Raw genomic sequence first — 17157 nt, 5'->3', positions numbered from 1 at the left:
AGATCCACCTGTGAATACTGTCCAGGTGATGGGGACGGAGTTTGCAGTTTTTGCGGATAGACTGTCTGTGACTATGACTAAAATTCTAGAAACTTTGCAGTCTAGACCAGTATCTCAGACCAGGGGCACTGTTGCATCATTGCTCCCTGGTCCCCCTCAGTTGGAACAGCTCCGAGCTCCGGGGGTGTCCCATGCATCCCAGGGTGAAGGCTCTGACACGGACGACAGTCCCAGACAGCCTAAGCGAGCTCGCTATGAGCGGCCCTCGACTTCGTCACACTGGTCAGGGTCCCAGCAGGAGGACTCTCTGTATGATGAGGCGGAGGTAGCTGATCAGGATTCTGATCCTGAGACCGCTCTCAATCTGGATACTCCTGATGGTGACGCCATAGTGAATGATCTTATAGCGTCCATCAATAGAATGTTGGATATTTCTCCCCCAGCTCCTCCGGTGGAGGAGTCAGCTTCACAGCAGGAGAAATTCCATTTCAGGTATCCCAAGCGTAAATTAAGTACTTTTCTGGACCACTCTGACTTTAGAGAGTCAGTCCAGAAACACCACGATTATCCAGATAAGCGTTTCTCCAAACGGCTTAAGGATACACGTTATCCCTTTCCCCCTGACGTGGTCAAGGGCTGGACCCAGTGTCCCAAGGTGGATCCTCCAATCTCCAGGCTTGCGGCTAGATCCATAGTTGCAGTGGAAGATGGGGCTGCACTTAAAGACGCCACTGACAGACAGATGGAGCTCTGGTTGAAATCCATCTATGAAGCTATCGGCGCGTCGTTTGCTCCAGCATTCGCAGCCGTATGGGCACTCCAAGCTATTTCAGCTGGTCTTACACAGATTGACACGGTCACACGTACATCTGTTCCGCAGGTGGCATCCTTAACCTCTCAAATGTCTGCATTTGCGTCTTACGCGATTAATGCTGTCCTGGACTCTACGGGCCGTACGGCAGTGGCGTCCGCCAACTCCGTGGTTTTACGCAGAGCCTTGTGGTTAAGGGAATGGAAGGCAGATTCTGCTTCCAAAAAGTGCTTAACCAGTTTGCCATTTTCTGGTGACCGACTGTTTGGTGAGCGTTTGGATGAAATCATTAAACAGTCCAAGGGTAAGGATTCATCCTTACCTCAGCCCAGACAAAACAAACCCCAACAGAGGAGGGGACAGTCGGGGTTTTGGTCCTTTCGAGGCTCGGGCAGGTCCCGATTCTCCTCGTCCAAAAGGACTCAAAAGGATCAGAGGAGCTCAGATTCTTGGCGGGCTCAGTCACGCCCAAAAAAGACAGCCGGAAGACCCGCTACCAAGGCGGCTTCCTCATGACTTTCGGCCTCCTCTCTCCGCATCCTCGGTCGGTGGCAGGCTCTCCCGCTTTGGCAACATTTGGCTGCCACAGGTCAAAGACCGTTGGGTGAGAGACATTCTGTCTCACGGGTACAGGATAGAGTTCAGTTCTCGTCCTCCAACTCGATTCTTCAGAACTTCTCCACCTCCCGACCGAGCCGATGCTCTTCTGCAAGCGGTGTGCACTCTAAAGGCAGAAGGAGTGGTGACCCCTGTTCCTCTTCAGGAGCAAGGTCACGGTTTTTACTCCAATTTGTTTGTGGTGCCAAAAAAGGACGGGTCTTTCCGTCCCGTTCTGTATCTAAAGCTGCTCAACAAGCACGTGAAAACCAGGCAGTTCCGGATGGAATCCCTCCGCTCCGTCATCGCCTCAATGTCTCAAGGAGATTTCCTAGCATCAATAGACATCAAGGATGCTTATCTCCACGTGCCGATTGCTCCAGAGCATCAGCGTTTTCTACGCTTCGTTATAGGAGACGAACACCTTCAGTTCGTAGCTCTGCCTTTCGGGCTGGCGACAGCCCCACGGGTCTTCACCAAGGTCATGGCAGCAGTAGTAGCTGTCCTGCACTCTCAAGGTCACTCTGTGATCCCGTATTTGGACGATCTACTGGTCAAGGCACCCTCTCAAGAGGCATGCCAACACAGCCTGAACGTTGCGCTGGAGACTCTCCAGAGTTTCGGGTGGATCATCAACTTTTCAAAGTCAAATCTGACCCCGACCCAATCGCTAACATATCTTGGCATGGAGTTTCATACTCTCTCAGCGATAGTGAAGCTTCCGCTGGACAAACAGCGTTCACTACAGACAGGGGTGCAATCTCTCCTTCAAGGCCAGTCACACCCCTTGAGACGCCTCATGCACTTCCTAGGGAAGATGGTAGCAACAATGGAGGCAGTCCCTTTCGCGCAGTTTCATCTGCGTCCACTACAATGGGACATTCTCCGCCAATGGGACGGGAAGTCGACGTCCCTCGACAGGAACGTCTCTCTTTCTCAGGCGGCCAAGGAATCTCTTCGGTGGTGGCTTCTTCCCACCTCATTGTCAAGAGGAAGGTCCTTTCTACCCCCATCCTGGGCGGTGGTTACGACAGACGCGAGTCTTTCAGGGTGGGGAGCAGTTTTTCTCCACCACAGGGCTCAAGGTACGTGGACTCAGCAAGAGTCCACCCTTCAGATCAATGTTCTGGAAATCAGAGCAGTGTATCTTGCCCTACAAGCCTTCCAGCAGTGGCTGGAAGGCAAGCAAATCCGAATTCAGTCGGACAACTCCACAGCGGTGGCATACATCAACCACCAAGGAGGAACACGCAGTCGGCAAGCCTTCCAGGAAGTCCGGCGGATTCTGACGTGGGTGGAAGACATGACATCCACCATATCCGCAGTTCACATCCCAGGCGTGGAAAACTGGGAAGCAGACTTCCTCAGTCGCCAGGGTATGGACGCAGGGGAATGGTCTCTTCACCCGGATGTGTTTCAGGAGTTCTGTCACCGCTGGGGGATGCCGGACGTCGACCTAATGGCGTCCCGGCACAACAACAAGGTCCCGGTTTTCATGGCACGCTCTCACGATCACCGAGCTCTGGCGGCGGACGCCTTAGTTCAAGATTGGTCGCAGTTCCGGCTACCTTATGTGTTCCCACCTCTGGCACTGTTGCCCAGAGTGCTGCGCAAGATCAGGTCCGACTGCCGCCGCGCCATCCTCGTCGCTCCAGACTGGCCGAGGAGGTCGTGGTACCCGGATCTCTGGCACCTCACGGTAGGCCAACCGTGGGCACTTCCAGACCGACCAGACTTGTTGTCCCAAGGGCCGTTTTTCCATCAGAATTCTGCGGCCCTGAACCTGACTGTGTGGCCATTGAGTCCTGGATCCTAGCGTCTTCAGGATTATCTCAAGAGGTCATTGCCACCATGAGACAGGCTAGAAAACCATCTTCCGCCAAGATCTACCACAGGACGTGGAAGATTTTCTTATCTTGGTGCTCTGCTCAGGGAGTCTCTCCCTGGCCATTTGCATTGCCTACTCTTCTTTCCTTCCTGCAATCCGGTTTGGAAAAAGGTTTGTCGCTAGGCTCTCTTAAAGGACAAGTCTCAGCGCTGTCTGTATTTTTTCAGAAACGCCTAGCACGACTTCCTCAGGTACGCACGTTCCTGCAAGGGGTTTGTCATATCGTCCCTCCTTACAAGCGGCCGTTAGAGCCCTGGGATCTGAACAAGGTTCTAATTGCCCTCCAGAAGCCGCCTTTCGAGCCTATGAGGGATGTTTCTCTTTCTCGCCTGTCACAGAAAGTGGTTTTTCTAGTCGCGGTCACGTCTCTTCGGAGAGTGTCCGAGCTAGCAGCGCTGTCATGCAAATCTCCCTTCCTGGTGTTCCACCAGGATAAGGTGGTTCTGCGCCCAATTCCGGAGTTTCTCCCTAAGGTGGTATCTCCCTTTCATCTCAATCAGGATATCGTCTTACCTTCTTTGTGTCCTCATCCAGTTCATCAATGTGAAAAGGATTTGCATTTGTTGGATCTGGTGAGAGCACTCAGAATCTACATTTCCCGCACGGCGCCTCTGCGCCACTCGGATGCACTCTTTGTCCTTGTCGCTGGTCAGCGTAAAGGGTCGCAAGCTTCCAAATCCACCCTGGCTCGGTGGATCAAGGAACCAATTCTTGAAGCCTACCGTTCTGCTAGGATTCCGGTTCCCTCAGGGCTGAAGGCCCATTCTACCAGAGCCGTGGGTGCGTCCTGGGCATTACGGCACCAGGCTACGGCTCAGCAGGTGTGCCAGGCGGCTACCTGGTCGAGTCTGCACACTTTTACCAAGCATTATCAGGTGCATACCTACGCTTCGGCGGACGCCAGCCTAGGTAGACAAGTCCTTCAGGCGGCGGTTGCCCACCTGTAGGAAAGGGCTGTTTTTACGGCCCTATCACGAGGTGTTATTTTACCCACCCAGGGACTGCTTTTGGATGTCCCACTTGTCTGGGTCTCCCAATTAGGAGCGATAAAGAAGAAGGGAATTTTGTTTACTTACCGTAAATTCCTTTTCTTCTAGCTCCAATTGGGAGACCCAGCACCCGCCCTGTTTTCTTAGGGATTTTTGTTTTTTCGGGTACACATGTTGTTTCATGTTGAATGGTTTCAGTTCTCCGATGTTTCGTCGGATCGAATTTGTTTTTTAAACCAGTTATTGGCTTTCCTCCTTCTTGCTTTTGCACTAAAACTGAGGAGCCCGTGATCCCACGGGGGGTGTATAGGCAGAAGGGGAGGGGCCTTACACTTTTAAGTGTACTGCTTTGTGTGGCCTCCGGAGGCAGTAGCTATACACCCACTTGTCTGGGTCTCCCAATTGGAGCTAGAAGAAAAGGAATTTACGGTAAGTAAACAAAATTCCCTTCTTTAGTTTTAGTGCCGCTTATAACAAATAAATCACCGCACAGTGCTCCCAATTATTAATGTCCCCCAATAACCACCTAACAACGCACCCGTTATGGGTGGCCGGCTGTCAATCACAGCTTTCGTATTCACTTTATCACTATCACATACATTTTCAGCACTCAGTGATGTATGGGAGACTTATTATGCGGACACAAAACCTAGAATTGGTAGTTTGCCTTGAGGGCTACGGCCGAGATCAGAGATTACTCAGAGCACGGCCCTTTAGCTGTCACTTGTAGGATGACATCCAAGTGATCAGAACCAATGATCCACCCATTGTCGAGTATAAAAAAGCACAATAAACAATGGCACAAGCGCTTTTTTCATTACTTCTCCAACAAACAAACTATAGATACTAATAGACATGAGATATCAGGAAAGTGAAGAACTCCAAGACCAGGGCCATGCCGATGGAAAGGAAAGGGCATTCTGCATTATACTGATGCCCAGCATTGGGTAATGGTGAAGCCTTGATGCCAGGTAGATCTGCAGGGGCCAATATGAGGCAAACTAAATGAGGGAAAAGCAGAGCAATCTATGAAGTCTGATTAAAATTAAATGTTCTTTAATTTGACCATAGAGGGCGCTCTTCTGTTTAATTGTACATGTTTATGTTTCACAGGGATCCACCATCCCAATTAATCAAGCCCGACCAAATCGAAATTTGACCTTCACCAAGAGAGAGCCCATCGGGTAAGCGTGCCATGCCGAGCTGAATTTAGTGCCCTGGTGACCCTTCCGCTAGGCTGTGACAATCAAGGGAGTGAAGAACACTTAGGGGTACTTTGCACACTAGGTGTGATGTCGGTGGGGTCAAATCGAAAGTGACGCACATCCGGCGGTCTCTGTCGAAATCGGACTATGTGAATCGTTTTTACTACAATTAACGAGCGGAAAAGCGTCGAAATCGTATGATCGGTGTAGCGTCGGTCATTTCCATAATTTCAGAAGGACCGATGTTACGATGTTGTTCCTCGTTCCTGCGGCAGCACACATCGCTGTGTGAGAAGCCGCAGGAGCGAGGAACATCGCCTTACCTGCGTCCCGGCTGCAATGAGGAAGGAAGGAGGTGGGTGGGATGTTTACATCCCGCTCATCTGCGCCCCTCCGCTTCTATTGGCCCCCTGCCGTGTGACGTCGCTCTGACGCCGCACGACCCGCCCCCCTTAGGAAGGAGGCGGGTCGCCGGCCAGAGCGATGTCGCAGGGCAGGTGAATGCATGTGAAGCTGCCGTAGCGATAATTTTCGCTACGGCAGCTATCACAAGATATCGCAGCTGCGACGGGGGCGGGGACTATCGCGCTCGGCATCGCTACCATCGGCTTGCGATGTCGTAGTGTGCAGAGTACCCCTTAGGCTACATCAGTTTTTTTCCATCAGGCACAATCCGGGAAAAAACGGATAAAACGGATCCGGCACCGGATCCATTTTATCCCCATTGATTTGTATTAGCGCCGGATTGTGCCTGATGGCCTTGCGTTGCATCTGGCTTTTGCCGGATCCGTCATAATTGGTTAATGCGGCGGCCGGATGGAACGTCTCTTGTAATGTTTTTTGTCTCTGGCGATACGGCATGATTTACAATGGAAGCCTATGGACGCCGGATCCGGTGTAATGCGGCAAAAAATGGATGCGGCCGACGGATCCGTTTTTTTTAAACTGAGCATTCTCCAATTTATTGTAAAAAAACGGATCCAGCAAAAAAACTGATGAAACTGATGCAAAAACGGATGCGCCGCATCCGTTTTTTGACAGATCAGGTATACCGGATCCGTAAAAAAAAGGATCCGGCACATCCGTTTTTGCATATTTTGCGCCAGATCCGTTGCATCAGGCACACGCCGGATTGTGCCTGATGTCAAAAAACTGATGTGTGAAAGTAGCCTGAGCAGCAGTGTATTGAGAGGGCACAACTTTCTCAAACTGATCCCTACAATCTAGAGAAGCAGGACAATCTGCAAAATCTGGGAGATTCAAGCTCAGGAGCTGCAGAATAGAAACTGCAGCTTTGGAATCTATTCCCTAAATTACCAGAATGACTCCGGGAGAGGAGAAGAATAGTGATCTCAACAGAGAACGGCCTCTGGAACGCTCTGTTTTGCTGCTCTTTAGTTTGCACTTACGTTCAATGGGCAGAATAGGCCTTCACCAATGATAGAGCAACTATGAGACACTTTAAAGGGGCAGTTCTGGCGTCATCACCCCTTTAAATATTATCTTATATTTGCAAACAATAATAGAAAAAAATAAAATAATGTCAAACAACTGGTAGTAAAATGCAATATTTCATGCAGAGTCTGTGGAATCGTCATCCCCTGGAATTACCCACTGATGATGCTGGCGTGGAAAACAGCAGCTTGTCTTGCGGCAGGTAACACAGTGGTGCTGAAGCCGGCTCAGGTGAGACATTTATTAATAACATTAACAGGCTTTGAGGGAATACTGAGTGCTGTTGTTTCCATTAATAAGCAGAATAGTGAGTGCAGCTCTGGAGTATAATACAGGAGGTAACTCAGGATCAGTACAGGATGATAATGTAATGTATGTACATGTGACTGCACCAACTGCATAGTGAATGCAGCTCTGGAGTATAATACAGGATATAACTCAATATCAGTACAGGATAAGTAATATAATATATCTACACAGTGACTGCACCAGCAGAATAGTGAGTGCAGCTCTGGAGTATAATACAGGATGCAACTCAGGATCAATACAGGATCAGTAATGTAATGTGTGTACACAGTGACTGCACCAGCAGAATAGTGAGTGCAGCTCTGGAGTATAATACAGGAGGTAACTCAGGATCAGTACAGGATGATAATGTAATGTATGTACATGTGACTGCACCAACTGCATAGTGAGTGCAGCTCTGGAGTATAATACAGGATATAACTCAATATCAGTACAGGATAAGTAATATAATATATCTACACAGTGACTGCACCAGCAGAATAGTGAGTGCAGCTCTGGAGTATAATACAGGATGCAACTCAGGATCAATACAGGATCAGTAATGTAATGTGTGTACACAGTGACTGCACCAGCAGAATAGTGAGTGCAGCTCTGGAGTATAATACAGGAGGTAACTCAGGATCAGTACAGGATGATAATGTAATGTATGTACATGTGACTGCACCAACTGCATAGTGAGTGCAGCTCTGGAGTATAATACAGGATATAACTCAATATCAGTACAGGATAAGTAATGTAATATATCTACACAGTGACTGCAGCAGCAGAATAGTGAATGCAGCTCTGGAGTATAATACAGGATGCAACTCAGGATCAGTACAGGATAAGTAATGTAATGTATGTACACAGTGACTGCACCAGCAGAATAGTGAGTGCAGCTCTGGCGTAAAATATAGGATCAGTAAGGCCCCTTTCAGACGTCCATGTTTTAGGTACGTGTTACATCTGTTTTTAACACAGATGCCACACGTACCCATGTTATTCTATGGTGTTTTCACACGGACCATGTGGCCCCGCACGTACACATGGAGACATGTCAGTTTTTTCTCCAGCAGCACCGGTGTCACACAGATGTCACACGGTTGACCATACCGGTACATGTATCTAGTACTTGTTTAAACAGGGATGTCTTAAAGGGGCCTAATGTAGTACACAGTGACTCCACCAGTACAATAGTGAGTGCAGCTCTGTAGTATAATACAGGATGTAACTCAGGATCAGTACAGGATAAGTAATGTAATATATGTACACAGTGACTGCAGCAGCACCAGAATAGTGAGTGCAGCTCTGAGGTATAATAAAGGATGGAACTCAGGATCAGTTTAGAATTAGTAATATTGGGAAATCTAATGCAATTGCTAAATTATAATGTTTATAGATTATAATTCTGAATTTTTAAATTTCTATAATTGTCCTGCAGGTGACACCATTAACTGCTCTGAAATTTGCAGAATTAACAGTAAAAGCTGGATTCCCTAAAGGAGTGGTGAATATCCTGCCTGGAGCTGGTAGGTAAAATAGTAATGTTTGATATCCCTCTGATAAATCTACACCTCCCCAAAAAAAACAAAACACTTCACTCATGTTAGGATTAATTTTTCAATAAACAAATCCACAAAGTTACTATTTTATTTTTCTCCCAGGATCTCTTATTGGGCAGCGTCTTTCTGATCATCCCGATGTCAGAAAAATAGGATTTACAGGGTCCACACCCATAGGAAAGCAAATAATGAAAAGGTGAGTGATGAGGAGCCTTTAGATGTTCTTGTACATAAGGAACAGTAAAAGTAAGGGCAGTAATAGGCCTCACTCACATGACCGTATAATCGAACGAGTTCAATGCCATGTCATGTACATAGGGGCAGTATTATAATAGTTATATTCTTGTACATAGGGGCAGTATTATAATAGTTATATTCTTGTACATAGGGGCAGTATTATAATAGTTATATTCTTGTATATAGGGGCAGTATTATAGTAGTTATATTCTTGTATATAGGGGCAGTATTATAGTAGTTATATTCTTGTACATAGGGGCAGTATTATAGTACTTATATTCTTGTACATAGGGGCAGTATTATAGTAGTTATATTCTTGTACATAGGGAGCCGTATTATAATAGTTATATTCTTGTACATAGGGGGCAGTATTATAGTAGTTATATAGTTGTACATGGCAAGCAGTACTATAGTTGTTATATTCTTGTACATAGGGGGCAGTATTATGGTAGTTATACTCTTGTACATAAGAGCAGTATTATAGTAGTTATATTCTTGTACATAGGGACAGTATTATAGTAGTTATAATCTTGTACATAGAGGCAGTATTATAGTAGTTATATTCTTGTACATAGGGACAGTATTATAGTAGTTATATTCTTGTATATAGGGGGCAGTATTAGAATAGATATATTCCTGTACATAGGAGCAGTATTATAGTAGTTATATTCTTGTACATAGGGGCAGTATTACAGCAGTTATATTCTTGTACATAGGGGCAGTATTATAGTAGTTATATTCTTGTACATATGTACATACAGTATTATAGTAGTTATATTCTTGTATATAGTTAGCAGTATTAGAGTAGATATATTCCTGTACATAGGAGGCAGTATTATAATAGTTATATTCTTGTACATAGGGACAGTATTATAGTAGTTATATTCTTGTATATAGGGGGCAGTATTAGAATAGATATATTCCTGTACATAGGAAGCAGTATTATAATAGTTATATTCTTGTACATAGGGTGCAGTATTATAGTAGTTATATTCTTGTACATAGGAGCAGTATTATAGTAGTTATATTCTTGTACATAGAAGCAGTATTAGAGTAGTTATATTCTTGTACATCGGGGCAGCATTATAGTAGTTATATTCTTGTACATAGGGGCAGTATTATAGTACTTATATTCTTGTACATAGGGCCAGTATTATAGTAGTTATATTCTTGTACATAGAAGCAGTATTATAGTAATTATATTGTTGTACATAGGGAGCCGTATTATAATAGTTATATTCTTGTACATAGGGGGCAGTATTATAGTAGTTATATTCTTGTACATCGGGGCAGCATTATAGTAGTTATATCCTTGTACATAGGGGCAGTATTATAATAGTTATATTCTTGTACATAGGAGCAGTATTATAGCAGTTATATTCTTGTACATAGGGGCAGTATTATAATAGTTATATTCTTGTATATAGGGGCAGTATTATAGTAGTTATATTCTTGTATATAGGGGCAGTATTATAGTAGTTATATTCTTGTACATAGGGGCAGTATTATAGTAGTTATATTCTTGTACATAGAAGCAGTATTATAGTAATTATATTGTTGTACATAGGGAGCCGTATTATAATAGTTATATTCTTGTACATAGGGGGCAGTATTATAGTAGTTATACTGTTGTACATGGCAAGCAGTACTATAGTTGTTATATTCTTGTACATAGGGGGCAGTATTATGGTAGTTATATTCTTGTACATAGGGGGGCAGTATTATACTAGTTATATTCTTGTACATAGGAGCAGTATTATAGTAGTTATATTCTTATACATAGGGGGCAGTATTATAGTAGTTATATTCTTGTATATAGGGGGCAGTATTAGAGTAGATATATTCCTGTACATAGGAGGCAGTATTATAGTAGTTATATTCTTGTACATAGGAGCAGTATTATAGTAGTTATATTCTTGTACATAGAAGCAGTATTATAGTAGTTATATTCTTGTACATAGGGACAGTATTATAGTAGTTATATTCTTGTACATAGGGGCAGTATTATAATAGGTATATTTTGGTACATAGGGGCAGTATTATAGCAGTTATATTCTAGTACATAGGGGCAGTATTATAGTAGTTATATTCTTGTACATTGGGAAAGTATTATAGTAGTTATATTCTTGTATATAGGGGGCAGTATTATAATAGATATATTCCTGTACATAGGAGCAGTATTATAGTAGTTATATTCTTGTACATAGGGGCAGTATTATAATAGTTATATTCTGGTACATAGGGGCAGTGTTATAGTAGTTATATTCTTGTACATAGAAGCAGTATTATAGTAGTTATATTCTTGGACATAGATATAGTATTATAGTAGTTATATTCTTGTACATGGGGCAGTCTTATAATAGTTATATTCTTGTACATAGGAGCAGTATTATAGTAGTTATATTCTTGTACATAGAAGCAGTATTATAGTAGTTATATTCTTGTACATAGGAGCAGTATTATAGTAGTTATATTCTTGTACATAGAAGCAGTATTATAGTAGTTATTTTCTTGTACATAGGGACAGTATTATAGTAGTTATATTCTTGTACATAGGGGCAGTATTATAGTAGTTATATTCTTGTACATAGGGGGCAGTATTATAGTAGTTATATTGTTGAACATAGGGAGCAGTATTATAGTAGTTATATTCTTGTACATAGGGGCAGTATTATAATAGTTATATTTTGGTACATAGGGGCAGTATTATAGCAGTTATATTCTAGTACATAGGGGCAGTATTATAGTAGTTATATTCTTGTACATAGGGACAGTATTATAGTAGTTATATTCTTGTACATAGGGGCAGTAGTATAATAGTTATATTCTGGTACATAGGAGCAGTATAATAGCAGTTATATTCTTGTACATAGATATAGTATTATAGTAGTTATATTCTTGTACATAGGGGCAGTATTATAATAGTTATATTCTTGTACATAGGAGCAGTATTATAGTTGTTATATTCTTGTACATAGAAGCAGTATTATAGTAGTTATATTCTTGTACATAGGGGTAGTATTACAGCAGTTATATTCTTGTACATAGGGGCAGTATTATAGTAGTTATATTCTTGTACATCGAGGCAGCATTATAGTAGTTATATTCTTGTAAATAGGGGCAGTATTATAGTACTTATATTCTTGTACATAGGGGCAGTATTATAGTAGTTATATTCTTGTACATAGAAGCAGTATTATAGTAATTATATTGTTGTACATAGGGAGCCGTATTATAATAGTTATATTCTTGTACATAGGGGGCAGTATTATAGTAGTTATATTGTTGTACATGGCAAGCAGTACTATAGTTGTTATATTCTTGTACATAGGGGGCAGTATTATGGTAGTTATATTGTTGTACATGGCAAGCAGTACTATAGTTGTTATATTCTTGTACATAGGGGGCAGTATTATGGTAGTTATATTCTTGTACATAGGAGCAGTATTATAGTAGTTATATTCTTGTACATAGGGACAGTATTATAGTAGTTATAATCTTGTACATAGAGGCAGTATTATAGCAGTTATATTCTTGTACATAGGAGCAGTATTATAGTAGTTATATTCTTGTACATAGGGGCAGTATTACAGCAGTTATATTCTTGTACATAGGGGCAGTATTATAGTAGTTATATTCTTGTACATAGGGGCAGTATTATAGTAGTTATATTCTTATACATAGGGGGCAGTATTATAGTAGTTATATTCTTGTATATAGGGGGCAGTATGAGAATAGATATTTCTTCGGCGCTCCATTGGGAGACCCAGACGATTGGGTGTATAGCTACTGCCTCCGGAGGCCACACAAAGTATTACACTAAAAAGTGTAAGGCCCCTCCCCTTCTGCCTATACACCCCCCGTGGGATCACGGGCTGCTTCAGTTTTATGCTTTGTGCGAAGGAGGTCAGACATCCACGCATAGCTCCACTGTTTTAGTCAGCAGCAGCTGCTGACTATGTCGGATGGAAGAAAAGAGGGCCCATACTAGGGCCCCCAGCATGCTCCCTTCTCACCCCACTTTTGTCGGCGGTGTTTGTTAAGGTTGAGGTACCCATTGCGGGTACGGAGGCTGGAGCCCACATGCTGTTTTCCTTCCCCATCCCCCTGAAGGGCTCTGGTGAAGTGGGATCTTACCGGCCTCCAGGCTCTGAGGCCGGGCTCCATCCACAGACCCGGAGATCCTGCTGGAATGGAGCGGAGTATCGTCAGGGACAGGCCCTGCAACGTTAAGGTACTCTGTGTCCCCGTACAGTCTATGCACAGACACACTCCAGCGTTGCTGGGTGTGTTAGTGCGCCGGGGACAGTAGCGCTGCGCGCTTGGGCTTTACTCACTGCAGCTTAGCTGAGTGAGTTTATGTGTCGGGAACTACCGCGCCAGCCGCTGCTGGAGCTGCGGCGCGGCTGAGACTTGTGGTGCGCCGGGGACTTTCGCGCTGCCGCGCTTTTACGACGGCAGCGCTTATAAATCTAGTCCCCGGCTTTTGCGGCCTAGTTACGCTTCGTTCCCGCCCCCAACCCTGCCAGTCAGGGAAGGGGCAAGACGCTGTACAATGATCAGCGCCGAGGGCTGGAGTCTTATTTACATACTCCAGCCCTCTCACTGGGCACAGGGGGACGCCAGTTTCCCGCTCTTGTCTGGGGCACGCCCACGGCCCGCCCCTCTTCACAGGACGCCGGCAGCCATTCCTGCAGGCAATCTAAGCTGGAGAACGGACAGGCTCTGGGAGACCCAGCAAAGGGATTCTGGCGACCACTTACCCGCTTATGCGGGCGGTAAGCAGCACCTTGGTGCTGACCCCACTATTGCCACAGTGTTTTTTTGTGTACTTTATCCTTGTACTTATATTTGCAAGACCATACACAGACACACGCCAGCATTGCTGGGCGTGTTAGTGCGCCGAGGACAACAGCGCTGCGCGCTTGGACTATACTCACTGCAGCTTAGCTGAGTGAGTTTATCTGTGGGAAACTGCCGCGCTGGAGGCTGCGGCGCGGCTGAGACTTGTGGCTGTACGGTCGCTTCTTGGCGATATACCCCTAGATAGCTCTGAGGAGACAACAGCATGTCGTCAGCATAGAGCAAGGGGGCCAAGGCACAGGCTTTCTATGCTGTCTGTACCGCACGTGAGGCTGTTTTACCGGCTGGTTCCACTAACCCCTAATGGGTAGAGTCTCTGCTAGTGGTGGCCCAGAGAGGGCCACCTGTGAAACTGTCCAGAGGACAGAGTTTGCAGTTTTTTTTTTTTTTGCTGATAAAATGTCTTGGACTATGAACAAAATTCTAGCAACTTTGCAGTCCAGGGCGGTGACTCAAACCAAGGGCATTGTTGAATCAAGGCTCCCCGGTCTCCCTCAGTTGGAACTAATCCGTGCTCCAAAGGGGTCCCATACATCCCAGACTGAAGGCTCTGACACGGACGACAGTCCCAGACAGCCTAAGCGAGCTCGCTGGGAGAGACCCTCGACTTCACACACTGGTCAGGGTCTCAGCGAGAGGATTCTCTGTATGATGAGGTAGCTGGTCAGGTTTCTGATCCTGAGACCGCTTTCATTCTGGATGCTCCTAACGGGACGCCATGGTGAATAATCTCATAGCGCCCATCAATACACTGGTGGATATTTCTCCCTCAGCCCCTCCAGTGGAGGAGGCAGCTTCAGCAGGAGAAATTCCATTTCAGGTATCCCAAGCGTAAATTCAGTACTTTTTGGGCCTCTCTGACTCAGAGGAGCAGTCCAGAAACACTACGCTTATCCAGACAAGCTTTTCTCCGCCGCGCCATCCTCCATAGTTGCAGTGGAAGATGGGACTTCACTTAAAGATGCCATTGACAGACAGATGGACCTCTGGTTGAAATCTGTCTGTGAAGCTATCGGCGTGTCGTTTGCTCCGGCATTCGCAGCCGTATGGGCACTCCAAGCTATTTCAGCTGGTCTTGCGCAGATAGACACTGTCACACGTACATCTGTGCCGCAGGTGGCGTCCTTAACCTCGCATGCATTGCGACTTACGCTATTCATGCTGTCCTGGACTCTACAAGCCGTACGCCGGTGGTGTACGCCAACTCCGTGGTTTTGCGCAGACCCTTGGGGTTAAGGGAATGGAAGGCAGCTCCTGCTTCCAAAAAGGGCTTAACCAGTTTGCCATTATCTGGTGACAGACTGTTGGCTGAGCGATTGGATGAAATGATTAAACAGGCCAAGGGTAAGGATTCTTCCTTACACCAGCCCAGATCAAACAAAACCCAAGGAAGGACAGTCGACGTTTCGGTCCTTTCCAGGCTCGGGCTGGTCCCAATTTTCCTAGTCCAAAAGGACTCAAAAGGCTCAGAGGGACTCAGACTCCTGGCGGGCTCAATCACGCCCAAAAGAAGGCAGCCGGAGGAACCGCTATCAAGGCGGTTTCCTCATGACTTTCAGCCCTCTCTCTCCGCATCAGCGGTCGGTGGCAGACTCTCCCGCTTTGGCGGCATTTAGCTGCCACAGGTCAAAGACCGGTGGGTGAGAGACATTTTGTCTCACGTGTACAGGATAGAGTTTTGTTCTCGTCCTCCGGCTCGACTCTTCAGAACTTCCCCACCTCTCGACCGAGCCGATGCTCTTCTGCAGGCAGAAGGAGTGATAATCCCTGTTCCTCTTCAGGAACAAGGTCACGGTTTTTACTCCAATCTGGTTGTGGTGCCAAAAAAGGACGGCTCTTCCGTTCCGTTCTAGACCTGAAACTGCTCAAAAAGCAGTGTAAACCAGGCGGTTCCGGATGGAATCCCTCCGCTCCGTCATTGCCTCAAGGTCTCAAGGAGATTTCCTAGCATCAAGAGACATCAGGATGCTTATCTCCACGTGCCGATTGCTCCAGAGTACCAGCGTTTGCTGCGATTCGTTATAGAAGACGAGCATCTTCAGTTCGTAGACCTGCCCTTAGGTCTGGCGACAGCCCCACGGGTTTTCACCAAGGTCACGGCAGCAGTGGTAGCAGTCCTGCACTCTCAGGGTCACTCTGTGATCCCTTACTTGGACGATCTACTTGTCAACGCACCCTCTCAAGAGGCATGCCAACGCAGCCTGAACGTTGCGCTGGAGACTCTCCAGAGTTTCGGGTGGATCATCAACTTTTCAAAGTTAAATCTGACACCGACCCAATCACTGACATATCTTGGCATAGAGTTTTATACTCTCTCAGCGAGAGTGAAGCTTCCGCTGGACAAACAGCGTTCACTACAGACGGGGGTGCAGTCTCTCCTTCAAGGCCAGTCACACCCCTTAAGACGCCTCATGCACTTCCTAGCGAAGATGGTAGCAGCAATGGAGGCAGTCCCCTTCGCGCAGTTTCATCTGCGTCCACTTCAATGGGACATTCTCCGCCAAAGCGATGGGAAGTCGACGTCCCTAGACAGGAACGTCTCCCTTTCTCAGACGGTCAAGGACTCTCTTCAGTGGTGACTTCTTCCCACCTCATTGTCAAAAGGAAGGTCCTTCCTACCCCCATCCTGGATGGTGGTCACGACAGACGTGAGTCTGTCAGGGTGGAGAATAGTCTTTCTCCACCACAGGGCTCAGGGTACGTGGACTCAGCAGGAGTCCACCCTTCAGATCAATGTTCTGGAAATCTAAGCAGTGTATCTTGCCCTGCAAGCCTTCCAGCAGTGGCTGGAATGCAAACAGATCCGAGTTCAGTCGGACAACTCCACAGCGGTAGCATACATCAACCACCAAGGCAGAATACGCAGTCGGCAAGCCTCCCAAGAAGTCCGGCGGACTCTGATGTGGGTGGAAGACAGAGCATCCACCATATCCGCAGTTCACATCCCGGGCGTAGAAAACTGGGAAGCAGACTTCCTCAGTCGCCAGGGTATGGACGCAGGGGAATGGTCTCTGCACCCGGACGGGTTTCAGGAAATCTGGGGCCTTCGGGGGAGGCCGGACGTCGACCTAATGGCGTCTAGGCACAACACCAAGGTCACGAGTTTCATGGTGTGGTCTTACGATCAACGAGCTCTGGCGGCAGGCGCCTTAGTTCAGGATGGGTCGCAGTTCCAGCTACCCTATGTGTTTCCTCCTCTGGCACTGTTGCCCAGAGTGCTACGCAAGATCAGCTCCGATTGCCGCCGCGCCATCCTCGTCGCCCC

General features: G+C 46.2%; 1 protein-coding gene across 4 annotated transcripts in view; it reads left to right on the top strand.

Annotated features, from left to right (window-relative positions):
* ALDH1L1 (aldehyde dehydrogenase 1 family member L1) overlaps positions 1-17157 on the top strand; it is a 66494-nt gene that overhangs the window by 26361 nt on the left and 22976 nt on the right. For all 4 annotated transcript variants that reach the window (XM_075321539.1, XM_075321535.1, XM_075321537.1 and 1 more), the window contains 4 exons: positions 5399-5469; positions 7071-7176; positions 8672-8759; positions 8895-8988. In XM_075321539.1, the coding sequence (XP_075177654.1) occupies positions 5399-5469; positions 7071-7176; positions 8672-8759; positions 8895-8988 (359 nt within the window). The remainder of the gene's footprint in view (positions 1-5398; positions 5470-7070; positions 7177-8671; positions 8760-8894; positions 8989-17157) is intronic.

Source organism: Anomaloglossus baeobatrachus, chromosome 8 (assembly GCF_048569485.1).
Source record: "Anomaloglossus baeobatrachus isolate aAnoBae1 chromosome 8, aAnoBae1.hap1, whole genome shotgun sequence".
Lineage (NCBI taxonomy): Eukaryota > Metazoa > Chordata > Amphibia > Anura > Aromobatidae > Anomaloglossus > Anomaloglossus baeobatrachus.
Note: the sequence above shows the minus strand (reverse complement) of the source record. Positions and strands in the feature narration are given on the sequence as shown.